This window comes from Amphiprion ocellaris, chromosome 14 (genome assembly GCF_022539595.1).
Source record: "Amphiprion ocellaris isolate individual 3 ecotype Okinawa chromosome 14, ASM2253959v1, whole genome shotgun sequence".
In the NCBI taxonomy this organism is placed as follows: domain Eukaryota; kingdom Metazoa; phylum Chordata; class Actinopteri; family Pomacentridae; genus Amphiprion; species Amphiprion ocellaris.
Window position 1 is genome coordinate 26935236 of NC_072779.1, and position 27113 is coordinate 26962348.

General features: G+C 40.3%; 1 protein-coding gene across 18 annotated transcripts in view; it reads left to right on the forward strand.

The window, feature by feature from the left end:
* Positions 1-27113, forward strand: part of LOC111567935 (RIMS-binding protein 2) — a 112448-nt gene that overhangs the window by 47558 nt on the left and 37777 nt on the right. For 17 of the 18 annotated variants that reach the window (XM_035947709.2, XM_035947712.2, XM_035947713.2 and 14 more), the window contains 4 exons: positions 9972-10079; positions 13792-13920; positions 20986-21162; positions 21903-22085. In XM_035947709.2, the coding sequence (XP_035803602.2) occupies positions 9972-10079; positions 13792-13920; positions 20986-21162; positions 21903-22085 (597 nt within the window). The remainder of the gene's footprint in view (positions 1-9971; positions 10080-13791; positions 13921-20985; positions 21163-21902; positions 22086-27113) is intronic. The other variant, XM_035947715.2, reaches the window with a different exon arrangement.

Genomic DNA, 27113 nt, shown 5'->3' on the forward strand with positions numbered 1-27113 from the left:
GGCCAATCTCCTCCTCCAAAACACATTAAAGGTTTGGAGAATTTTTAATAAAATAGGATCTCAGAAGGATTCTCTCTCTCTATTCACTCCTATTCATTTAAACCCAGATTTTCCCCCTGGCCTTGAAGACAGGTCATTTTTCTTATGGTCTGAGAAGGGTATTTGTACTATAGGAGACTTAATCTCTGATAGCACTGTCAAATCTTTTAACCAGCTAATTGAACAACACAACCTCCCCTCCAGACATTTATTTAGGTATTTGCAGATCCGTAGCTTTGTCTCTTCAAAAGTAAGGTTATATCCTGGTGGGTTCTCTCGCTCTTCTATAGAAGAGGTACTGCAAGACCCTGAACCCCGAAAACTGATAACCAAGCTCTACAATACTCTGTCTCCTTCAGTGGGGGGCACTGGTCATCTTAAACTGCTCTGGGAGGCCGACCTGGGGGTAACAATCTCAGATGATGAGTGGGGTAATGTGTGGCTGAGCTCATCTGGCTGTTTGTCCACCAAAAAAAGTTAAGGAATTTCAGTTCAGAATTGCCCATAGGCTCCAGATTACACCAGTGCTACGGAATAAATTTAACCCTACACTTTCTAAATACCGTAATAAATGCAAGATTTCAGATGGATCATACTACCATTGCATCTATGATTGTCCCTCTATTCAAAATTTCTGGAGCAAGGTTGGCAACGAAATTTCCAGCATATTTGGTAAAGACCTGGAGCTCACTCCGATGTCCTGAATCCTTGGACTACATCCGGCACTGAACCTAAAACCTTGTATGCTGAGACTGCTCAGTGTTCTTCTGTTTAGTGCCAGACGGTGTATCCTACTTCAGTGGATCTCTGACAAACCTCCTAAGCTCTCACAGTGGTTACGGGGTATAATGAAACGACGTTGGCTTTATAGACAATTGGAGTTCTTTCTGGGGAAAACCTGGTCTGATTAGGAGAGACGGCATCCATCCCACTTTGGCTGGTGCAGCTCTCATTTCTACAAATATGGCTGATTTTATTAGAAATCCTAAAGCATGACAACCCAGAGTTCAGACCAGGATGCAGAGTTGTAGTCTTCCACACCTCTCTGCAGTTTCCTCTCAGCTGTCACCCTCCAGTAAATCACTTAGCTTTATTGAGACTGTGTCTGTCCCCCGACCACCAAAATTCAATAAATTAAGCAAATCAAAACTAAACAAAAGACATAGTAACCATAAAAATCTAATTAAAATTAATACCACTATTTCAACTGAGCGAAGAAACAGGACAATTAAATGTGGTCTGTTAAATATTAGATCTCTCTCGTCTAAATCTCTGTTAGTAAATGATTTGATAACTGATAACCAGATTGATTTGTTCTGTTTGACTGAAACCTGGTTGCAGCAGGAAGAATATGTTAGTCTAAATGAATCAACTCCTACTAGTCATACTAACTGTCATGTTCCTCGAATCACGGGCCGAGGAGGAGGAGTGGCAGCAATTTACCTCTCTAGCTTAAAAATGAACCAGAGACCTAAACCTAGTTACAGTTCATTTGAAAATCTTACTCTCAGTCTCTCTCATCCAGATTTAAAAGCTCAGAAACCAGTTTTATTTGTTGTTGTATATCGTCCTCCTGCTCCTTACTCTGAGTTTTTATCTCAATTCTCAGACTTTTTATCTGATTTAGTGCTCAGCTCAGATAAAGTCATTATTGTGGGTGACTTCAACATTCATGTTGACGTGGACAGTGACAGCCTTACGACTGCTTTTAATTCAATATTAGACTCAATTGGGTTTTCTCAACATGTAAATAAACCAACTCATAGTTTTAATCATACCCTTGACCTCGTTCTGACTTATGGCATAGAAATCAAACAGTTAACAGTATTTCCCCGGAACCCTCTTCTTTCTGACCATTTTATGATAACATTTCAATTTACAACAATAGATTGTATAGGAGTTAAGAATAAATATCATTACAGTAGATGTCTGTCTCACAATTCGGTGACTAAATTCAAGGAAATAATACCCTCTCTATTTAGTCCAGCACCACTTACTGATATAATGGAAGGGAAATATTATAATTTTACCCCCACAGAAGCGGATTATATTGTTAATAATGCTGCAGCCTCACTGCGTACAACACTTGATAGTGTTGCACCTGTAAAAAAGAAAGTTCTATCTCAGAGAGGACCTGCTCCTTGGTATAATTCCCAGCTGCGGACTTTAAAGCAGGCGTCCCGAAAGCTGGAAAGGAAGTGGTACTCCACTAATTTAGAGGAAGTTTATGTAGCTTGGAAAAAAAGTCTAGTAATTTATAAAAAAGCTCTTCGTAATGCCAGGACAACATATTATTCATCTTTAATAGAGGAAAACAAGAACAACCCCAGGTTTCTCTTCAGCACTGTAGCCAGGCTGACAAAGAGTCAGAGCTCTGTTGAAACTTGTATTCCTTTAGCTTTGAGCAGTAACAACTTCATGAGCTTCTTTACAAATAAAATTATTACGATTAGAGAAAAAATTAATCTGGCCCTTCCTGCAAACGTCACAGATGTATCATCGAGTACAGATACTTTAGAATTGGCTGTAAGACCAGATGGATATTTAGAATTTTTCACCCCCATACATCTCTCTGAACTCATTTCAATAGTTTCTACATCCAAACCATCAACATGTCTTTTAGATCCTATCCCAACTAGACTGTTCAAGGAGGCTTTACCTTTAATTAATTCCTCAATGTTAGATCTGATTAATCTCTCTCTAGTAACAGGTTATGTACCACAGGCTTTTAAGGTTGCTGTAATCAAACCTTTACTTAAAAAGTCCACTCTAGATCCAGATGTTTTAGCCAACTATAGACCAATTTCCAACCTCCCATTTCTCTCTAAAATTCTGGAAAGAACAGTTGCAAATCAATTATATGAACATTTACAAAGGAATAGCCTGTTTGAAGAGTTTCAGTCAGGCTTCAGAGTGCATCATAGCACAGAAACAGCTCTGGTGAAAGTTACTAATGACCTTCTCATAGCGTCAGATAATGGACTGGTCTCTATACTTATTTTATTGGACCTTAGTGCAGCATTCGATACAATCGACCACAAACTTTTATTACAGCGACTAGAACATTCTATTGGCATTAAAGGGACAGCACTGGACTGGTTTAAATCCTACTTATCAGACAGGTTCCAGTTTGTGCATGTCAACAATGACTCTTCTGAGCATACTAGGGTTAATGATGGAGTTCCTCAGGGTTCTGTCTTAGGACCAATACTGTTCACATTATACATGCTTCCCTTAGGCAACATTATTAGGAAGCACTGTATTAATTTCCATTGTTATGCTGACGACACTCAATTGTATTTATCTATGAAGCCAAATGAAACTAATCAGCTAGCTAGACTGCAAGATTGTCTTAAGGACATAAAGACCTGGATGACCTATAATTTCTTACTACTAAATTCAGACAAGACTGAAGTCATTGTATTTGGCCCCAAACATCTTAGAGAATTGCTTTCAAAGCATATAGTTACTCTGGATGGCATTACATTGGCCTCCAGTACTACTGTGAGGAACCTCGGTGTTATCTTTGACCAGGACATGTCCTTTAACTCGCACATAAAACAAATCTGTAGGACTTCCTTTTTCCACCTGAGAAATATTGTGAAAATCAGGAACATCCTGTCTCAGAGTGATGCAGAAAAACTAGTCCATGCATTTGTTACTTCTAGGCTTGACTACTGTAATTCCTTATTATCAGGTTGTCCCAATAGCTCTCTGAAACATCTACAGCTGATCCAAAACACTGCAGCCAGAGTACTGACAGGAGTTAGCAAGAGAGATCATATTTCTCCTATATTGGTTTCTCTTCATTGGCTCCCTGTTAAATCTAGAATAGAATTCAAAATCCTTCTTCTGACATATAAAGCTCTTAACAACCAATCTCCATCATATCTTAAAGACCTGATAGTACCATATTACCCTAGTAGAACTCTTCGCTCTCAGACTGCAGGCTTACTTGTTGTTCCTAGAATCTCTAAAAGTAGAATGGGAGGCAGAGCCTTCAGTTATCAGGCACCTCTCCTGTGGAACCAGCTCCCAGTTTGGGTTCGGGAGGCGGACACCCTCTCTATTTTTAAGACCAGGCTTAAAACCTTCCTTTTCGACAAAGCTTATAGTTAGGGCTGACTGGGTGACCCTGACGGGGTGAGCTGGTGTTTTCATTTGCACAACTGACTTCCCCTCTTGACGTCCCTTTAGTTTGCCCCTAGTTATGCTGCTATAGGCCTAGGCTGCTGGGGAACCTCTCTTGATGCACTGAGCCCTTCTCTAACTACCTATGTATTTACTATATATACCATTATTGCATTACATTCACTCTGTTTCTTTCTGTGTCCTTTCTCCGAGTGTCCCTGGTCCCAGAGCTGGATGCTGGATGCTTCAGATGTGTGGCTGTGTTTTATGGTCCTTGTGTCCCACCCCCCCACCTCTCTATCTCTACCCCTCTATCTGTATCCCTCTATCTGTACCTCTACCCCTCTATCTCTACCTCTCCACTTCTTCTGTCCCTCTCAACCCGCCCGGCCAGCAGGCAGATGGGTCCCCCCACATTAGAGCCGGGTTCTGCTCGAGGTTTTTTTCCCTGTTAAAAGGGTGTTTTCCTTGCCACTGTCGCCTTTTGGCTTGCTCTGGGGGTCAGGCATATGGGGTTCTGTAAAGCGTCTCGAGACAATTTGACTGTAATTGGCGCTATATAAATAAAATTGAATTGAATTGAATTGAATAATGGAACTTATTCCCCTGGAAGCAATGACCTACTGGCTTAAGGACAAACCTCTATTATTCTATAATACTTGGAACCCATTTTTGAACTATATTGGTATGGGGAGTGCGCAGACCCTACAGAAGGGTCTTCATGGACTTATTTGGTCAGACATTCCTAGAAAGAACCAGACTTGACTTTTGGTATCAGTCAAACACCATATAGTAATACCTGGATATCGGCTTACATACCCCCTCAATTGTCAATTTGAGATTTCAATGATGTTGTATGTTTTTTTTTTTTTTTTTTTTATTGTTACATATCTCTACACTTCATACTTATCTTCTATGATTTCATTTTTGCTTACCAGGGTTTTTCCTTTTTTTTTTTTTTCTGCTGTCTTCACCGTGTGGGAATGTTTGTTCACCATGTTTGGTGTAATATGAGGTACTCTCATTTTTTTGTACTATACTTTTCTTGTATTAATAGAAAAAGCAATAAAGTTACCTTCAAAAAAAATAAAAAGAACTAAAGTACTATATACAAAGTAAAGTGGTCAGTGTTGATAAAGTGGTCAAGTGTTGAAATAGAGTTCTTATTGCACAGATGAGCCGGGAGGGGGGAATGTCTGTATGGGGTGGGTGTGATGGTGGCAACAGCTCTGGGGAAGAAGCTGTTTCGCAGTCTGCTGGTTTTTGTTTTTAATGTCCGGAATCTTTTCCCTGATGGAAAGGTGACAAACAGTCTGTGTCCAGGATGAGTGGGATCTCTGGCGATGCTGCTGACCTTTTTCCTCAGCCGGCTAGCATAGACAGAGTCCAGGCTGGGAAGCTGTGCACTCACAATCCACTGTGCAGTTTTTACCACACGGGCCAAGTCCCTTCTGTTTCCAGCTTGTGCAGCTGGAAAACCAGACTGTGCTGCAGTAGCACAGAATGCTCTCAGTCGTACTCCTGTAGAAGTTCATGAGAAGCTGTGAGGGGAGCTTGGCCTTTCTCAGCCTCCGCAGAAAGAAAAGTGTCTGCTGAGCCTTCTTCACCAAGTGGGAGGTGTTGGCGGTCCATGTGAGATCACTGGTGATGTAGAGACCCAGGAACTTGATGTTGCTGACCCTCTCCACCTCCTCTCCATTTATGGGGGTGGGGGGTGGGGGGTCCATTTTGTTTTGGTGGTATTCATCACCAGGTCACTGTCAGAGCACCAGCTGACCAGGCGCTGGACCTCCTCCCTGTAGTGGGTCTCATTGTTGTCAGATATTAATCCCACTATGGTGGTGTCATCAGCAAACTTTACAGTCGTGTTGGAGGGGTGGATGGGGGTACAGTCATGTGTGAAAAGGGTGATGAGGGCCTTGCTGAGGACGCAGCCCTGAGGTGCACCTGTACTCAATGTGAGGGTGGATGATGTCACCTCTCCTACTCTGACACTCTGTGGTCTGCCGGTAAGAAAGCTGTGGATCCCGGAGCAGATTGTGGTGTCTAGTCCCAGATGGCCAAGCTTAGTTATCAGTTTATGGGGGAGATTGTGTTGAATGCTGATGTAAAATCGACAAAAAGCATTCTAACATAGGTGTTGGGACCCTCCAGGTGGGACAGGGCCGTGTGCAGTGCAGTTGAGATGGCGTCTTCCGTTGAACTGTTTGCTCTATAAGCAAACTGGTGGCTGTCCAGATCAGCAGGAATGGTGTCCTTGATGTAATGCAGGACCAGCCTCTCAAAGCACTTCATTATTATTGGTGTCAAGGCAACTGGGCAGTAGTCATTCAGGCATTTCACTGCCTGTTTCTTGGGCATGGGCTCTATGGTGGTGGACTTAAGGCATGTGGGGACTACAGCCTGCTGTAGGGACTGGTTGAAAATGTCTGTAAACATGCCTGCTAGCTGGTCTGCACATGCCTTCAGGGCCCGGCCCGGCACCCCGTCTGGTCCTGCTGCCTTGGTGATGTTGATTTTCTTCATCGTTGACCTAACCTCATGTTATTGCAGGACTTGAGTGGACACCTGGTTTGGTGGTGCTATGGGAAAGACTGGTACACTGGTGGAGAGGGTGTCAAAGTGCGCAAAAAATGCATTCAGGGCATCTGGAAGCGTGGCGTCGCTGCTAGTCGGTGGTGCACTGCCTTTGTAGTCAGTAATGGCTTTGATACCTCTCCACATGCTGTGTGAGTCGTTGGTCTTAAAGTGGGCCTCAATGCGCTGCTGGTATTTGCGCTTGGCCTCTCTGATGCCCCTCTTCAGCTCTCTGTGGGAATGGCTGTAGGCCAACCTAATAATAATGAATAATGTGAATAAAGTGATGGCATTTTATTTGCAAAAATTCAAATGCCAGGTGTGGACAAATGTAGATATAAACTGCTATTTGACTGGTTGTCAGAGTCATACAGCTGCACATCAGTAATTCTAATTGCCTTACTCCTGTATTTTCCTTACTTTTGGCTCTGTAAAAAAAGAAAAGAAAATATTGATGTCATTCTTTGGTTGTTGTTTAAACCTATAAAAACTCATCTCTGTGCAAAATGACTGGTGCCTTGTTTGTCATTTTCAGTAGCAGTAGGATGATTTGTTTTAAAGTCCCTTCATAGAGATCTGACACTGTATAAAGTGAATGAAGAATAAATGGTTAGTCAGATATCAGTGAGATAAAAGTGTGCTGGATTACTGTTATAGTTGTTTGTCTTGTGAATGCTTCTTGTGAGTCCAACAATGAAATGACAGATTAAAAATAAAAGCTAATGTATAAAGTAAAAAAATACTGAATGTCAATACATTTAATAGCTGCTGCAGAAAAAATGTCATCCATAAATAGCATTAAAAACAGAGTTTGCCTTCACAAAAATCTTACAGATATAACTTGTGATGTGGTGTAACAGCTTCAGCAGTTTCCTTGTGAATTATTTGAAGCACACTCAAGCTTATTCCGAATAATGACATGACAGTTTTTTTACACTGTCTTAAGCTCATGCCAGGCTGTGCCTAAGGAGAGCATTTAAGGAGAATATACCTGCTGATTCAGTACCTGTATGGATTATAAATGTCATCCACGATGCATCTTTTTTGCCTGCAGTGATGAATAGTGATCAGATCGTTGCTGTGACTGCAAGCTTTTAACAACTAGTTTAGATGGAATTGGACATTTCCTAAATCATGCACTTATTTTGGTAAACTGCAGTTATTTGCAGAGATTTTGTGTTTATAGCTAATCCCTCAATTGTTAAAATTATGACACACGTAAGCCATCTTTCTTGGAAATTATTTTCCTCAACAGATCATGTATAAATTTCAGTCAGAATATGGCGTCTGCTGGTCTGCATGGTCTCACCCTGAAAACATATGGTCTTTCTGGCACTAGTTTGTAACCCATCGACTAGATAATCAGACAGGATATCTAGTGTTACCACCATGATAATCCTGAAGGATGAGCACACAGGAGCCTCAGCTGCCACTTTAGTAAACAGCTGGTCATTAGTGTTGACTTCAATAACAGGTACAGTACATTTAAAAACCCTCCAGGGAGCCGCCAGATCACCCATCATCTGCAGTTACCAAGACAACACAGTGAAGATGATGGTCACATGACTTTAATATTGCACCATGTCGTGGGGATGTTTAATCTAGTGTCAGTCTTTATACTGCTACAAAATTGTCAGTGTGACAGAGGGCCATTTTAGGTTAGTAATGAGATCCCAAGAGTGTTGCGTAGACATAATGGTGCACATCTGAACACCTTCTCTAGTGTTCCACAAGTGGAGCCATCTGTGTACTTCCTACTGAGATATGTGCTCTACGACAGTTGAACCTTCTTTTGTCTGGGAATTACAGTACCTGTGGGTGGTGACATGCAGACTGTTTCACACTAGTCAGGCCTGCCTCAGGTATCATCCAACAGTAACACTTAAAATAGCAACTGCTTTTTCATAATATGTAAGCTGCCAAAGTCAGCCTAGGTGACTATGAATATGTTTTACTCTGAGGACAAACCATCCCTTCTCTTTCAGCTTTTCTGCTCGTACTGTCTGTCCATCTGCTCTCACTGCAGACATCAAATTTGTGTGTGGCAGGTGTATTCTCAAAGCTTCTTTCTAAAGATAATTTAGACCATCTCTAACATAGAAGCTGAGTGGCACAACCCATTTAAAAGAATGTCAATCTGAGGTTGCCACCACTTCAAGGCTTCTTCCACATGGCTGCCGAAACACCCATGACAGGCTTGATCACCGCATTGACTATCTGCCACATTTACTACTGCTTTGTTTAATGTAGCGGTCAGAAGATACCAAGCTAATTTGTGTAACACCAAGTGCTACTTACACCGTATGATGTGTATTTAGAAAGAGCATGACAATTGACTGCAATCATGAAATATACATCAGTTTGGAGTATTTGTTTGGGAAACTGTTCTTTATTTCTAACCAAATACATGTTTATCACAGTTTATTGCTGTAAAGTGCAGCTTTTGCAATGTACACCTGAAGCCATTTCTCCAATTTACTGTATTTGATTACCTCATTAACACATTTTAACCACGTGGTCATCATTAATGCATCGGTGAAGTGGAACTGAAGTGACGTAAAGGTTCATCTGTTCTCACAACTGGTCCAAAAAAGCACTGAAGCAACTAACTCAATGTTCTTGAGAGGGATAGCTTTAATCAGAAATCTCTTAAGAAATGTCACAGTTAATTGGTGTTGTTGTTCAATTGACACGACATCTAAAAAGGAGACGAAAATTAGTTATGAGTGTCATCAGGTCTTGTAGATTAATAGAAAAATCAGAAACTAAATATCCAACATAAAAACATAAGTAAAAGTTTTATGTGCCTGAATACTTTCTGTATCATTTCATAGGATCACATCTTGTCATTTTGCTCTTGCCTCCTCTTCGTCTGTTTATCTATAATGCAATGTGAGAGCTGAGCTCTCTTTCCTCTTCTGCTGAGTTTCTGTGTTATAATAGGTGTTCAGTGCCAGTTGTAGACTGAATGAGTTGGTCTAATGTAAAGCCTATTCAATGGGCTATCATTTGTCAAGCAGTATTAGATAGCACTATGTTAACACTGACAGCAGACAAGGTTTGCTGCTACTTAGAGATGAAACGTGATTTAACCAATTTTGCGGATATTAAAATGAACCTCTCTTTTTTACTTATAAAGAAATACAGAGATGTTACATTGATGAAAACAAAATAAGACAGTAGTTGGTAAACTCTGCATCTGTTTTGTTGTACTTGTTTGTCAGAATGGTACTGAATGTGGTTTCCTGGTGCGTCAGAACTCTGAACTCTTGCGAGCCCTCGATGAGTTGGAGAAGACTTGTACCACTCTGAGGGAGGAGAATGGCCTGCTGGTAAGACTAAAAATAACAGTGTGTAGTCTTTACTGAAGGCTTTGTAGAAAGTAGGCCAGGTGCACAGACACATTGAATAGAAAGATGCAACACCCTCTGTTTCAATTTTCACATTCATTTATTCAGTTTAGAAAATGATGAATATTTTCTGCCTTTCCCCATATATTGTTTGAATTAGGGGTGTCACAATATACCGATATTGACATAATTGGTATATTTAGCAATATTAAACTTGGATATCATGCTAGTAATACACATATGATAATATTATAAATAAACCAGCACCAGTAACTATCTGGTTGAAGCTCCAACACAGGAACAACATATAGAACAGTTATGGTTATAGACTCTCTTGTCACCTCCCTGTAGTTGTGTTTTGAGTGTAATTCATTTGCCAAAAAAAGAGACGAAAGACACAACAAAGTTAAAGATGAACTTGACTGATAATGTATTTTTTTTCAAATGTTCTATAGACACTGAAATATTTTGGCCATTATGATGGTGTAGTGAAAGTCAGACAGCTCTAATCAAATGTATACACCATGTCCCAAAAGTTCTTTCTCCCCAGAAAAACAATGCTCAAATACCGAATGTGCAATATAATCAATTTATTCAGTAACCAGTATTTCCCCCTTTCACTTTGATCACAGCTTTCAGTCTTTCAGGCATGAAATGTTTGAGGTTCTTGAGTGTGCATGGTTCTCCCACTCCCATGGCTTCATGGTGGTTGGTGGTGGACTAAGTTCTCAATTGGGCTGAGGTCAGGGGAGTTTGGTAATCATTCCTCCTTACGCAGAAAGCCAGGTAGATTCTCAGAACACCATTGCAGAGTCATTCGGGCAGTGTGAGCAGGGGCACCACCTTGCATACAGACGTGTACAAAATTGTTGGTACCCCTCGGTTAAGGAAAGAAAAACCCACAATGGTCACAGAAATAATTTGAATCTGAATAAAGTAATAATAAATAAAATTTCTATGAAAATTAACCAATGACAATCAGACATGGCTTTTGAACCATGGTTTAAACAGAATTATTTGAAAAAATAAACTCATTAAACAGGCCTGGACAAAAATGATGGTACCCCTAGAAAAGACTGAAAATAATGTGACCATAGGGAGATGTTCAATCAAGGTGTGTCCTCTAATTGGCATCACAGGTGTCTATAAACTTGTAATCAGTCAGTCGGCCTATTTAAAGGGTTACAAGTAGTCACTGTGCTGTTTGGTGACATGGTGTGTACCACACTAAACATTTACCAGAGGAAGCAAAGGAGAGAGTTGTCTCAGGAGATTAGAAAGAAAATTACAGACAAGCATGTTAAAGGTAAATGCTATAAGACCATCTCCTAGCAGCTTGATCCTGTGACTACAGTTGCACATATTATTCAGAAATTTAAGATCCATGGGACTGTAGCCAACCTCCCTGGACGTGGCTGCAGGAGGAAAATTGATGACAAATCAAAGAGACGGATAATACGAATGGTAACAAAAGAGCCCAGAACAACCTCTAAAGACATTAAAGGTGAACTCCAAGGTCAAGGTACATCAGTGTCAGATCGCACCATCCATCGTTGTTTGAGCCAAAGTGGACTTCATGGGAGACAACCAAGGAGGACATCATTGTTGAAAGCAAATCATAAAAAAGCCAGACTAGAATTTGCCAAACTGCATGTTGACAAGCCACAAGGCTTCTGGGAGAATGTCCTATGGACAGACGAGACAAAATTGGAACTTTTTGGCAAGGCACATCAGCTCTATGTTCACTGACGCAAAACTGAAGCATATCAAGAAAAGAACACTGTCCCTACTGCGAAACATGGAGGAGGCTCTGTTATGTTCTGGGGCTGCTTTGCTGCATCTGGCACAGGGTGTCTGGAATCTGTGCAGGGTACAATGAAATCTCATGACTATCAAGGTATTCTAGAGAGAAATGTGCTGCCCAGTGTCAGAAACTTGCTCTCAGTCGCAGGTCATGGGTCTTGCAACAGGATAATGACCCAAAACACACAGCTAAAAACACCCAAGAATGGCTAAGAGGAGAACATTGGACTATTCTGAAGTGGCCTTCTATGAGCCCTGATCTAAATCCTATTGAACATCTTTGGAAGGAGCTGAAACATGCCATCTGGAGAAGGAACCCTTCAAACCTGAGACAGCTGGAGCAGTCTGGTCATGAGGAGTGGACCAAAATACCTGCTGAGAGGTGCAGAAGTCTCATTGACAGTTACAGAAATCGTTTGATTGCAGTGATTGCCTCAAAAGGTTGTGCAACAAAATATTAAGGGTACCATCATTTTTGTCCAGGCCTGTTTCATGGGTTTATTTTTTCAAATAATTCTGTTAAACCACAGTTCAAAAGCAATGTCTGATTTTCATTGGTTAATTTTCATAGAATTTTTATTTATTATTACTTTTGTCAGATTTAAATTATTTCTGTGACCATTGTGGGTTTTTCTTTCATTAACCGAGGGGTACCAACAATTTTGGCCACTTGTGTAAATACCAATTCTGAACGTCTGTTCAGTCACAGGCCCTGGTTTTTTCCTTCTGGCCAAAACTGGAAGTAGTACCTTTTCTAGAGTATTGTTGGTATAATATTGTTCATTAATAGTGGTTACTTGAGGCACAACATGCAGCTCTGAGAGACCTAAAGCAGACATAGTCCCCCCAAACCATACTGTGGTCACTTGCTCAGAAGATGGTACTTTTTCACCATCATCTGTATAGATATGGTTGTTATGGCTATGGTTGTCAGAACTAAGTAGAGAGGACATTCATCAAAGAAAATCCAGTTCTGCCAGTCTTTTGATGTCAGAGTTATGTACTTCTTTGTGAAAGCCAGTCTCTTCTCCAGTTTGGTGAGCTGCGGGGTGTGTCGCCTCTTGTAAATTTTCAGCCCCAATGTTTCTGTTAAATAACAATGCACAGAGCTCTTAGAAATATCTTTTCCAAGATTTTTCAGTCTCTCAATGAGTTGCCGGCATGACTCATGTCTTTTACCGTTGGCCTTTCTCATCAGATCCTGGGCTCTTGCAGTTAGGCCAGATGGACATCCTGAGCGTGGCAAGTCTTTGAAGGATCCTCCTTTGTTGTACTTTTGCCACTACTTCTACACCCAGCGGATACTTCTGCCAAGGCATAGAGCTACCTGCTAACCAGTGTTTCCTGCATTTCAAAGAGCAATGGCCTGTGCACAAATCTCAGACTCTGAAAGAGTAGCTTTCTCACCCTTACTCTTGGCCATGGTAACAGTGCTTCCAAAATTTGGTTGTGAGTGTAATGTACTTTGGTCAAGCAAGAAGTTTATATTCTGGGACCTGACAGTTTGACCAGACAAACAACCAACAGTACCTGATTGATCAGGTGTGACCCATTTTGGTGACGAACAATCAAATGTGGTCCAGTGGGGAGAACGAACTTTTGGGACATGGTGTAAAATATGCTTCAGTATGACCAACTCTGGAGGCAGTAGCAAATGTGTGATTTCTATTCTGCACTGTGAAAAATTGTTTTTATGACCTTCCTAGTCTGAAAGTCAACAGGGTGCACAGGCAGATGATTTCAGACTAGCAAGCCAGCTACCGAGTCCTCATTCAAACTATCAATATGCCCCCCTGAATAACCGCTTGTGTGACTTTCTTGTTTGGCATAGCTGTGTTAGCATTTGCTGCAGGCCCTGTCTGATGATGATATTTGTTTCCTATGTGTTTAGCGGAAGAGTAGCGCCCCAGAGACGGAGGAGAAGGTCAGACGGCTGAGGAGAAAGAACACAGAGCTGGCTGTTCTCGCTAAGAGGCTGGAGGAGAGGGCTCGGAAGCTGCAGGAGGCCAACCTCAAAGTGGTAAACTGCACAAATAGCATACTTCAAACCAGGGCCGTGCAGAGACCTTTGGAGGGGCAGGTGCTCAAAGTTGAAAGGGGGCACATGGAGCATGAATTTGAAACTCCATACAGAAACATACCTGACAATATAACGGGCTGAATTGTAGCAACCCATATTCATGAAGAATGTAACATGGAATCATGGCATACCACATCATTGTTCACACCTCATATCTTTGTTAGGGGGCAGTCTATGTTTGACTGATGGGGTTCATTAACAGCTTCTGTTGAGGGGGTTGGTGAGGAGGCTGCTGCTGATATCACTGGATGTGGGCTGTATTGATCTGAGAGTCTCAACACTCTCAGTGGCGCAATGGTTAAATCTCAGGACTACTGATCAGAAGGTCAATAGTTCAAACCACAATGTGGTCATAAGCTACATTTCACAGTGCTGTAATGTATTTGTGACAAATTATTATTTTGAGGTTGAATTTAGATCACCATTAGACACTGGACTGTTCAACTGTGACAACTATTCCTGGAGTCCTTACCTTTAGATTTCATACCTTGTCCAGACATATACTGTTTAGGCATGAATTTGCTCCATGGTGCTGATTCATAATCTGCCCTTTATTATTCATAGTGCTAATAATAAAGTTAAAAAAATAATAATTAAATGATATAGAAATCATGTATTTAAATGTATTTGTGCTTTTATTCAGTTTGACTATCCACTTTGCGCAAGACAATAAAGTTATAAAAGTTTTATATTTTATATTCATACATATATTTAATTAGTTTATATATATATATATATATATATATATATATATATATATATATATATATATATATATATATATATACAAATGTTATAAACAAGTACTGATATCTTTAAATGAGAGGTTGAGAAAATCACAATTCAAATTTGTCTAATTATTATTGTATTTATACTGCAGTAGTCCAAAATTATGTGAAAATGCATGTACTGTACATAGTTTTAGTGAAATAACATAACCTATGCCTCATTGCCTCTAGAAACAGGAAACACGCTGCAACTCACTCACAGTAAAATAATACATCTCTCTGATGCACTTTGCCCATGACAAAAGAAACAGAAACAAAAAGAAGCCTGGCATACTTTATCATCTCAGCACGCTGTGTGGTTAACTAGCAGCTATAACTGATGAGAGGTGTGTGTAGAGTCAGACACACACACAGGATGCTCACTTCACTTCGTCAATCATCTAGAATACTCCGTGTACAAACGAATACCGCTGCAGAACCTCCTCACTGAACCCTCACTTGTTAAAGTCCTCCTTCGGGTCCCCGGTTTCTAGACTAGCGGCGCTAGCGCTGAGCTACAGGGCACGTCTGAGTACCTCGGGGCAGTGAGGGGCATCTACATAGATCATGTGACTGACCGAGGGTAGATCTGAATTATTATTATTTTTATTTTGGTTTTATTTATTATTTGGGTAGGGTTGGGCGATAAACCGATTTTATCGATTAATTCGACTTGTTCTTAATGTCGATTGGTTTTAATGAGAATTGATTTTCTCATCAACTTCCGCCACCAACGCCTGCCTGCTGGGCTCCCGTAGTTCAGAGTGCGCGCCCCCCTCCCCCCCGCGCTTGATACACAAACAACATGGCTGCGAGCGGCGCAGATCTAAAGGCGTGTGTCCACTAGATGCGATTTTTCCGCACGGAAACGCACCACATCTGAAAATCGCACGGCCGGCGGGCGGTCACTAGCGGACCACAACATGGTCACATGACAGCGCTGAGCAACAGCAGGCCGCTACGTGGTGACGTGACCGAGCTTTCAGCTAGACAGTCCGGTGTTCTAGTTTAACTGGTGATCAGGTTAACTGGCGATAGTTGTCGTCTCCAGATGTTTCGTCCGCAGATTCGTCACGGTCAGACCTGGATTTACGTGAAATAAAGATACCAGATAAAGAAGACCTCGCCGAAAAATGCCAACATCACTACTTAATAAAGTCTATATCCATGTAAATATCATCTACAGACAGTAAAAAGAAATGTGCGGGCCGAAATAAAAAACACCTATTTTTCAAGTACGGTGAGAGGATTCGAAACCACGTAATACAACGATAAAATTACAAGACCACTGTTTTACTCATTGTGCTACTGATCAGCTCGACAAGCATTCTGCTTCATCCATATGGATCACTGTCATTCTGTCAGGTGTTTAACACCTGGTGATTGTTCAGGAATCACACCCATGTCAACTGGGGATAGTCACAACTTAACACAGGCTTCCTGGTTAAGAACGAGTCAGAAAACTATTTATTGTCTCACCAAGAAAACCCACAGCATAGAAGCACGTTCACTGCTGTGTTGTGTGTTAGTTTGTGTGTTCAGTGGAACAGATCCAGAGCAGAACTTCGAGCTTAACTCGGGTTTGTTCTCAGAAACACTCAGACCCTCAGCAGCCTCCCATCAGAACAACACGCAGCAAAACATCAGCTGGATTTGCTAAAATGCATCGGAACAAACTGAGACCACGTTGTTTAAAGTAGTCACTCAGAAAACAATAAAAACTCGTTCTGTCATCCACGTCCTATAACCGTCATTCAGAGCACTTTAACCGCTGACAATATTTTTTTAAAAAAGGAAGTATAGGGATCCGACCTGGTCACAACAAACAGTATATTTGTGTGATTTGTGTCTTCCCAAACACCCTGGCTGGTTTAGAAATGGCAGAAGATACTTTTAAAGACGTCGCAGAGGAAGACTAGAGTGAATTGTGGTGTTTGACAGTATCTGATTTAATAACATGCTCCTAATCCACCTTTGAGTACATGTAGGCTAAATATACAAATTTGGCAGCACAGTATCTTCAGTGTCCAGCAGGAATATCTGTAGCTGTAATGTTCATATGTGACTGTAGTCTACTTCAATACCTCCAATAGGTGCTCATGGCTCACTGTGTAGGGTGAATAAACCATTGTTTGTTTTGACCAGATCGAATCCCTTTACTTCCTTTTAAAAAAAATATTGTCAGTGGTTAAAGTGCTCTGAAATGATGGTTAGACCGTGGATGACTGAACGAGTTTTTATTGTTTTCTGAGTGACTAGTTTTGACAACGTGGTCTCAGTTTGTTCCGATGCATTTTAGCAAATCCAGCTGATGTTTTGCTGCGTGTTGTTCTGATGGGAGGCTGCTGAGGGTCGGAGTGTTTCTGAGAACAAACCCGAGTTAAGCTCGAAGTTCTGCTCTGGATCTGTTCCACTGAACACACAAACTAACACACAACACAGCAGTGGACGTGCTTCTATGTTGTGGGTTTTCTTGGTGAGACAATAAATAGTTTTCTGACTCGTTCTTAACCAGGAAGCCTGTGTTAAGTTGTGACTATCCCCAGTTGACATGGACATGATTCCTGAACAATCACCAGGTGTTAAACACCTGGCAGGATGGCAGTGATCTATGTGGATGAAGCAGAATGCTTGCAGAGCTGATCAGTAGCACAATGAGTAAAACGGTGGTCTTGTAATTTTATCGCTGGATTACGTGGTTTCGAATCCTCTCACCGTACTTGAAAAATAGGTGTTTTTTATTTCGGCCCGCACGTTTCTTTTTACTGTCTGTAGATGATATTTACATGGATATAGACTTTGTTAAGTAGTGATGCCGACGTTTTTCGGTGAGGGCTTCTTTATCTGGTATCTTTATTTCACGTAAATCCAGGTCTGATCGTGACGAATCTGCGGACGAAACATCTGGAGACGACAACTATCGCCAGTTAACCTGATCGCCAGTTAAACTGGAACACTGGCAGACAAGTCGGATAAACACAGCGGCTCGGCCGCAAGGTTTCCCTTTTATTTCAAGAACACGTCAGCGCAAAGTATTTCTGAAAGCATTTTAGGCGAGAAATAATCTGTGCAGCAGCTGAATCTGTCCTCGTTTTAGGTCCCGACGCCTAGTTTAGAAGTTTGAGGACAGTTTCACGATGCGTGGAATCTCCGCACGCTGCATCAATTTGCATAAAGTAGAAGTCCAGTCTACCTTATGCAAATGACCCGCCACCCTCTCCGGGTAAACACACCGGATCGCAGCAGGAAACGCACCGCAACTGGACCAGCATGCCACACGGAGGGTATTTCCAGCTGCGATCTGGTGTGTTTACCTGGAGAGGGCCGCAGCTCATTTGCATAAAGTAGACTTGTCTCCATAATGTGGAGATTAGGTAGGGGGTAACACAGTCACTGGCTGCTGTGTATTCTGTGTGCACCTGTTCACCAGAGACCTGTGGTCCAGTCCTATCCCCCTTCCCCTCCTGCTGCTCACTGTAGTTCTGACAGACATATGGCAACAAAAATTGTGCTTTGGATTTGATTGGATAGTAACTGATGGTGGACTGTAGCTACTGTCCTTGTCCTGATGGTGCTGGTAGATCAGTGAGGAACAGCTCAGCTTTCCACTGCAAATACTGGAAGTCCACATCAGCCAATCCTAAAAACTACAATGACATTTTGTTAGTGCTTGGCACAGGGAAAAGTTTTTTGGAGTATGACTTCAGTCAACCAAAGCAAATCTGGGTTGACTGAAGTCATACCTACTCTTTAACCACTCACTTGGTCACAGGATGAAAGAAAGAGTCTTATTAGTGTAAATTAATTACAAATAAACATAAAAAAAACTACCATTTGCAGCGTATCACATTATTTTAATCTTGTCATTTTATACTGAAATAGTAAGAAAAGACTGAGCAGACTAGTGTGCAACTGTCCATATTCGTAGAATTTCTGAAAATATAACTTTATGACCAGCTGATGCCAGCACCAGAACTATTGAGGAATATAACGCAAACAAATTTGTCTATCATTTTCAGATGATATGTCATGTGATATGAAAACTGCTGTTGGCAAAGTTTACTGAACTTTTTAGCTCTGGGTTTGAAAAGAATGTAGCTACTTCGAAAACTTCTTTGACACGGCATCAGTTAGTTAGGAGCTGATTCTGAGTAAATAATAAATGTAGCCTAAACACTATATTAGTTGGCAGTATCTATTAGGTTGATGGGATTTAAAGTTGTGAAAAAATGGAAGTGTTCACAAGTGGATTACTGGAAGGCTGTTGATATAGCGCTTATGTCCTCATGACAATAATACAGGCGATTGTCTGGCCTTGGAGAATTTGCGTATCAACCAGTTGACTGGATGATGTGGACACTACAGCTTGTTTATCCATGTGTGTTATTTCTCAATATGAGTATATTCTAGACCTCTTGTCTGAAATGCGAGTACCAATAATGACTAAAATTGCTAAAATTCTCCCCATTTATAAATCTGGGGACAAAAATGATATCTACAGCTATAGGCCAATTTCCATACTGCCTACACTCTCCAAGGTACTGGAAAGGATAGTGTACAATAGACTTAATGGTTACATTAATAAATTTAAGATCCTCACTTCCTCCCAGTATGGCTTCAGGAAACACAGCACTACTTGCATTGCAGTGTTAGATCTAATTAAAAAAAATTAATGATGCTATTGACCATGGTGAACATGCCATTGGAATTTACCTCGATCTGTCAAAGGCTTTTGACACCATTGATTTTGAGATTCTGCTTGGCAAACTGCACCACTATGGCATTAGAGGTACTGCTTTGAGCTGGTTCAGGAGCTACTTACAGGACAGAGTACAGTATGTTCATATAAATGGCCATGAATCCCAGGGAAAAATAATTAATTATGGGGTTCCCCAGGGCTCCATTCTGGGGCCTTTGTTATTTATTATATATATAAATGATTTTGCTAATGTGTCTGACAGTGTTCATAAAGTCTTGTTTGTGGACGACACAAACTTGCTCATGTCTCACAACAGTCCAATTATGCTTCAGGCTCTAGCTAATATGGAGTTGGAGGGAGTTGATTCATGGTTTGAATGCAATAAAGTATCACTCAACATCAAGAAAACAAACTACATAATATTTCATTCTGTTAGAAATAAAAGTATTACCAATCATATCCCACTCAATATAAATGGACAAAACATTAACAGAGTAAATTCTACAAAATTTCTTGGTATCTACTTGGATGAATTTATTAATTTTAAGTATCATATTGATGTGTTAATCAAACATACTATCAAAATAAACTGGTTTATTCTGTAAACAAACACATTATCTCCCACTCTCTGCTCTTCTTCCTTTGTATAAATCCATCATTGAACCACATATCAACTATTGTAATATAATATGGTGTAAAACTTTTCCAAGTCATCTCATCAAACTACACTCTTTACAAAAGAAGATAATTCGTGCTTTTACATGGTCTGCTTACGCAGCTCCTTCTGGCCCTATTTTCTTCTCTCTTGATCTCCTGAGGCTTCCTGATTTTAACATCTATCACAATGCCTGTATTATGTATCAGGTTATCAACCAACTCAATAAACGCTTATGTGAGCTCATCCCAATCTCCTATACCCTCTACACTCATAACACCAGGGAAAAAAACCTTATATTGGGGAAGAAGCGTAAACTTAAATGTACCAGCCTAAGTGTTGTTTGCAGGGGTCCGCAGATCTGAAATGAGCTAGATGGGTTCATTAAATTATCACAGTCCTTTTCTGCCTTCAAAAAAATGTTAGAAAAAAGCTACTGTCTTCCTATGTATAATCTTTGACAAAATCATGTATTGTTTGGAAATGATGCTGTCTGTATATGTGTGTATGCGTGATTGTGTGTATGCTTGTGTGGGTGCTTGTGTGTGGTGTATGTTGATGGGGTGGGGGGGTGGGGGTTGAGAGGGAATGTGGGTGATGACGTTTTTGGTTGCTTGGGTCCCCTAATTATAAGCACTTTTGCTTCCCTGCGGTTCCCTTTCATGTACATCTGCTGTAACTACTTTGGTAGAATATATTTGTCTTTCTCTGTGCATGAATAAAAATCTATCTATCTATCTATCTATCCATCTATCCATCTATCCATCTATCCATCTATCCATCTATCCATCTATCCATCCATCCATCCATCCATCCATCCATCCATCCATCCATCCATCCATCCATCCATGCTTTGTTGTGATTAATACATATTTCCTCTGCAGGTAAATTCCCCATCATTGATGAGACCTGGATCAGTGGAACAATATAAGAGGGCATTTGCCCGTCAGCGAGCTCGGGATCTAGCCCAGCATGCTGATGCACTGCTGTGTAAGGACAAGGAGATTGCTGCCCTGCAGCAGGAGTGCAGAGAGCTAGAGGCACAGCTGGGCACCACTAAGGTATTCATAACACAACTCCACAGTAACCTAAGGAAGGACACTCAACTGGGAAATTGAACTGGGATCACTAATTTGGCTTTAAGTTCATTTTCGACTGAAAAGCTGATTCCAAATTTTTACCCTCCATCTAATCCCGCTCACCATCGCTGCCAGAGCTCACAGTGCCACAAGGTTGCTCTCTGCTGGTCAACATGGGTACTGCTCATCCTACCTCTTAAGCCTGTATTACAAAGACTGCGTCACTGATGATGTCTAGATAGATGACAGTGCATGAATCGGCTGCCTTTCTATGTGCCTGTTTTTAATTACCATGGACTTAAGAGCTGCTTCTACTGAATGTGAACATCTGTTGAGTTAATAATAAAGGTTTTCAGTAGTGAGCTGTGCATTGATCTAATGAGCATGCCTGTGCTGAATCCCATGTTACATTCAAGTTGAACTGGAAAATGAAAATCTAATCTTTAGATCAAATGACTTTGACATTTTTGACTTCAGTGACCCAAAAACAACTTCACTACATTTACAATGACATCACATGTTTATGTTTACAGCTGTTAAGTACTATAGTGGTTTGAACTATGATAGCAGGATCACAAACAATAAGACTGCACATTTATTCTTTGAATCTGTTTAGTACAGGGGATGCAGTTTAAATATGTTTTGAAAAAACACTGAAAGAAAAATAATATGCGGAATTGAAGACATTGTCTCGTGGCTATCTTTAATGCATGTCTGTGCAGGGCTCCCCTCTTCCATCTGGCAGAGTGGAATTTGAGAAGCTTCTCAGGGAGTCTCAGAAGGAGGTGCTGCGGCTCCAGAGGCAGCTCTCCGTCACATCATCCAGGCAGCAGCACAACCAAAGCCCTGACCATGGTGGCCTGGAGAAGTCTGGGGAAATTACTAAGGAGGAGGGGGAAGATAAGGTAAAGTCATCCCCCTTACTTAGTAACACGGTTAAACTCTCTGCTGACCCCTGAATCAGCTTTAATATAGGCAAGTGAGCTGAATCTTTGCACAGTAAATCAGACTTCAGTTCAGCCATAATTTTAGTCATTATTTGTGGTTAAGTATGTGATTTTGAACAGACCAGATCTTGTACTTACACCCAGGATGGTGTTGTTACTTCAGTATAGTTTGGAATACACATAGTTCAACCACATAAAATAAAGCGCTTTGAGTTTTTCCCAAACCTAGTGTATGTTTATGTTGGCATGGATGTTTTGCAGTGTTATATAATGGCTTGTCGTTGGCTCAATACTAATCTGCCAGAAGCCATAATGAGATGATTCCCAGTCTTGAACTTGGGCCTGATCAAAGATACTGAAGTCACACACTCTGATCCTCTCCCATTTAATGCGTATCATCTCTTTTATTTAGTTCTTAGAAACAATTCTTCAGCAGAGAATGGACACTCAGATTTATGAGACACAAAAAAGAGAAAGAGACACATAATTCATAAATACATAAATAGGTTACGTAATGTAGTATGGGTCTTATTTGTTTTTGTAAAATTTCATTCATCCACAGCAGTGAACAGCTTTAATAGGATAAAATGTTATTTTTTCGCTGTCCTTTATTTTAGTTTATTTCATAGCTATAGTTTCTGTTTCTAAATATCAGTTTTTATCACTTTGAAGGGCATATTTTTGAATTTTATTTAATATTGTCCACTCTGTGTGAAATAGAGTAAATTCTCTGCCTGTGAAGCTCAAATGAGAATGCCGATTGTGGTAATCTGTCATTTGTGGGACGCACACACGCACTCTTAGTGGCACGCGCACACCCAGAAAGGGGCCATGTTGTGTGAACTCTAATCCCCTCTAACAACAGAATGGTACAGTCCAGTAATCCGCTCTCTGTTGCTGTGGCAGCGGTGAGAGGGTTTTGGGTGGTAGGTAAGACTCCAACCGCACTAAAGACTTTTCTATCTCACCCTGCTCTGGATAACTAGCAGGCCAAGGGAAGCCTTGACGTTGCCACAGATCACACGAAAGGGGTAGGTCATCTTGTGAATATTGTTGTCTCTGTTCGTAGGTGTCAGTAGTCCGTTGTAGTTCTCTTTGGGTAACTTCATATGTGTCTGCTTGGCATGGGACTGAAGCTGTGCAGTACTCAAAGTTGAGGCTTAGCACTGAAAACTCGTCGTGACGAATCGGGAGCGTGAGAGAACTGGCTCAAGGCAGTGAGTGTTGCATTTGTGTTTGATATTAAAATCAGCAGCTTATTCTCAAAGATTATTAGTATGTTGCATGAAGCATCTTAGTATTACAAGACGACTTGCAGCTAAAGAGATTTTTCTTTGAGGTTTCATTGCAGTTGTTTTTAAAAATATTTATCTCAGTAAATCCCGTGGTAAATCCCACCCTTGTCTGTGATGGGCTGCCACTTTCTTACAAATTAGAAAGATGGGACAAGCATGAGGCCTAGTCAAGAGCAGCCTGTCAGGAACCTGGTTTTGTAACAGTCATATTTTGGAGCTTCCAGATGCAGATTTTAGACAGACCGACTTAGTGACAGGGTGGTAGAGCATTTGATTGGTGGACATCGATATGTTCAGTATTAAAAAGAAAATCAACGGCCAGGCCAATCCATTAAGGTGCTTTTAAAAGAAGTGATCCAGTTACCCGTTTCAGTAGTCTGCAGGGATTACACCAATGTGCTTATGGCATTCAGGGCCTGCTGAATGGGATCTGACCCCGCTTTAGTACGCATGGGCCCAGGGTGTACTTGATCCTTTAGTATACGTGGACCACATCCGTGGAAAGTGAGCAGAATGGCACCCTACAGTGTGCAGCAGTGTGCCATCAGAGGTGAACTTCTCAGCTAGAGGTTCTTCTGACAACAACACGTTCAGCAGCACCTTCTGTGGTCTCAACCTGAATATAGATTGTAGGCATGGCTGCATCCTTTATTGGGTCATTCAGTGATAAAAGATTTATGTGACTGTGTTTACACATCTGCAGGATCATTTGGTTTCATTATTTTAGTCTTTATACACGCCTTGTTTTGTTTCTAGAATAGTTTTAGCACATCCCTCAGTCCCAGACGTGAAGTAGTTGTCACTATGGCTGTGAAGGTTTTTGGGTGTTCTCTGCTACATTAGAGGATGTTATTCATTTGTTGCATGTTGTGACGGTTAAGCCAAAATACATGATGCCACGATCGGGTAATTGAAAATCTGCACTGAAATTTTAGTCTCCTTTAAGGCCAACGCTTCTTTGAATGCGTTTATATTGCATGTAAGCCTGACTAAACATAATAAACAGACATATATTCTTACTCTGTTATTTCCATATTTGAAATGAAGGTGTACTTAAGACCTCAACAAAGACAAGCATGCATTGTACTTGATTTGTTGATCATTATAGCTATTAATTGTTTTGTAGCTTTGGAAATTAGGATTGGGATTTTAGAATCTTACTACTGAATTCTTTAATCTGAGTAATTTTAACCATCATAGGGGAACTATTACTTTTTACTGTGTAGCTTAACAGTAAACAAAATGCAACCAAGAAGTTGCTCAAGTGTTAAAGAACGAAAACTCAAAAGATTCAGCTGAAAACTGTAGGTTAAGAGATAAAGTTTTGATTGACAGTTTTGCTGATGTACATATCGTCACTACACTTTAAAATGAGATCAGATAGAAATAGAAGAAAAATTCGTGCCCAGTATACATGTTAAAAATAAATATGTACTCACCCACAAAACATATAAAATGTGTCTAAATATGGTTTTACAGGTTGAAATAACAGTAGCCTCCTGATTTTGGCTGAAATCAGATTGATCCGCCTAGACTTGATGTGAAATTGCAATAAACCCTTGAAGTTTTTATGGCATGATGAGTTGATTGTTCTATTAGAGTCAACATCTGTTGCAGTTGTTGGAACTACTCTGGTGGTGCAGCAGTGTGACACAGTGATGCTTTGTTTACCCCATAAACAGTCCAGCAGCGTTTCGTTGAAGTCAGTCTCCCCGTTGCCTTGCAGATAGACACAAACCCAGCAGCACCAAAGTTTCATTTTCACTTCATCAAGTTAAATTGTGAAACTATTGTTAAATAGTGACTGCTAATGTGACCTGCTGTTGTTGTACCAAAGTGAAAAGTTTCTACATTAAGCAACTTATTTTCACTCAGGGCTGTTACCATCTTTGGTCAGCTTTTTCTGTTTGATGCCTAAAATTTTATATGGTACTTTTGTGTGGAATTCATCACACTGTAGATCCCATTGAATTACTAGATTGAGTAGCTGGTAGTGTTAAATTTGAACTGCAGCATCTTTTAACCCTTCGATGCGCTACATGGGTCAAAAGTGACCCAAAACCAATGGAAAATCTCCTGACTCACATTGTGCATCAAAGGGTTAATTAAGCAATTTTCTTGCATAGAAACTCCACAGTACAATATTGACTGGTTTGCTGATAATTCATATTTCTTAAACACAATAAATCACCAAGTCATTTTACATCATGAACCGTGATGTTTGACTTTTGATATTAGCCTGAACCAGCTACAGGCTTACCTCATAAGTCTCAGAAAACAGAATCTTCAAAATGTCAGCAAAACCTGTTCATGTAAATTATTGCTGTCTGTATCTAACACAAAAACAGTACAAACAATAATTACTGTAAAAACACTAATGTGACTACTGAAGGCCCATGCAAGCACAAAATTCTTGCCAACATTCTGCTTGATTTATCTCTTCAACTTAATGTGAGCAAAATTGTCGACTAACTTGATTCACTCTTTCTTGTCCTTTGAAAAAATCATGTAATACTCTTTAATTAATAAAAGCAGTTGAGAGTAGTCGGCAGGATGAAAACTAGTAATTCATTTCTTTACTAGGTAAAGTGAATATGATTCTTCGGATAATTTTGTTCTTTTTTGGAGGATAAATTTTGATATTTAACTTGTTAAGCAGATTAAAGATCAACTGCTGCTCAGTTAATTAATTGATGATTCTTGGGGAATCTGTTGGGGGAAAAAACTCAGTCTAATGAAACCATCTGAACACGTATTTATGCACTATTCAAAATCTCTTTGAAAGCAACTATGTTCCTCCGTCAGGCAGGTTACTGTAAAGTGGGTACAATGTTGACATGTGCACCCCAAAAAGAAATTTTAATCATTTTGATACCCTCAACCCTTGACCTTGCAGTTCGTGTGTTGTAGACTATGAAATAAAAGCATGTCCTAATACTGGAACAGTAACACAATGTACTGAAAACCTTCAAGTCAACATTTTTTTTTTTTAGATATTTTAGAGTTTTGCTCCTACATATTGGACGCACTGTGAGATATGCAAATCTATATACAGTCTACAATCTACTGGAACACTGACACCTGAGTTTATCTGTCTCTTAGTTGTCCAAGTGACAATAGGGTGTGAAACTTGTTGGTACACTCTCTAAATTATGTGCAGCCTTTTTAGTCATAGTCAAGTTTTGCTAGGTTAGTGTGCTGGCACAAAAACCTTTGAAATGATTCACAATAGCCTATAATTTGGTCTAATGTTCTGTTGACAGTCCCGTTATTCTTCATTACATTGTATAAATGAGACATTATGTAATATTCCCCATGTGCTCATTCATCTGAACCATGTTGAATTATATCACATCGCCTGTACACTGATTATTTGCTTTGAGCTCATCACTGTGAGCGCTCACATTTACAGAACAAACTGCTTTTTAAGGAATTTTACCTGTATGTTCCTCAGCAAAATATGATGTACTGATGCGTGAACTTTAAAATTAAAATATGTCAACTTCTTGAAAGAAATATTTTATTATGCTAGGTGGAATATTTATCATTAGATTGGATAGTAAATGCAACTAAAGAGTTAAGTAAATGAGAGATGACAGAGAAGTACAATGATAACTTTAAAAAAGACTGATTTAAGTTTGCATAATGATTAGTGCTGGGCAATGATTAAATTTTTTAATTGCGATTAATT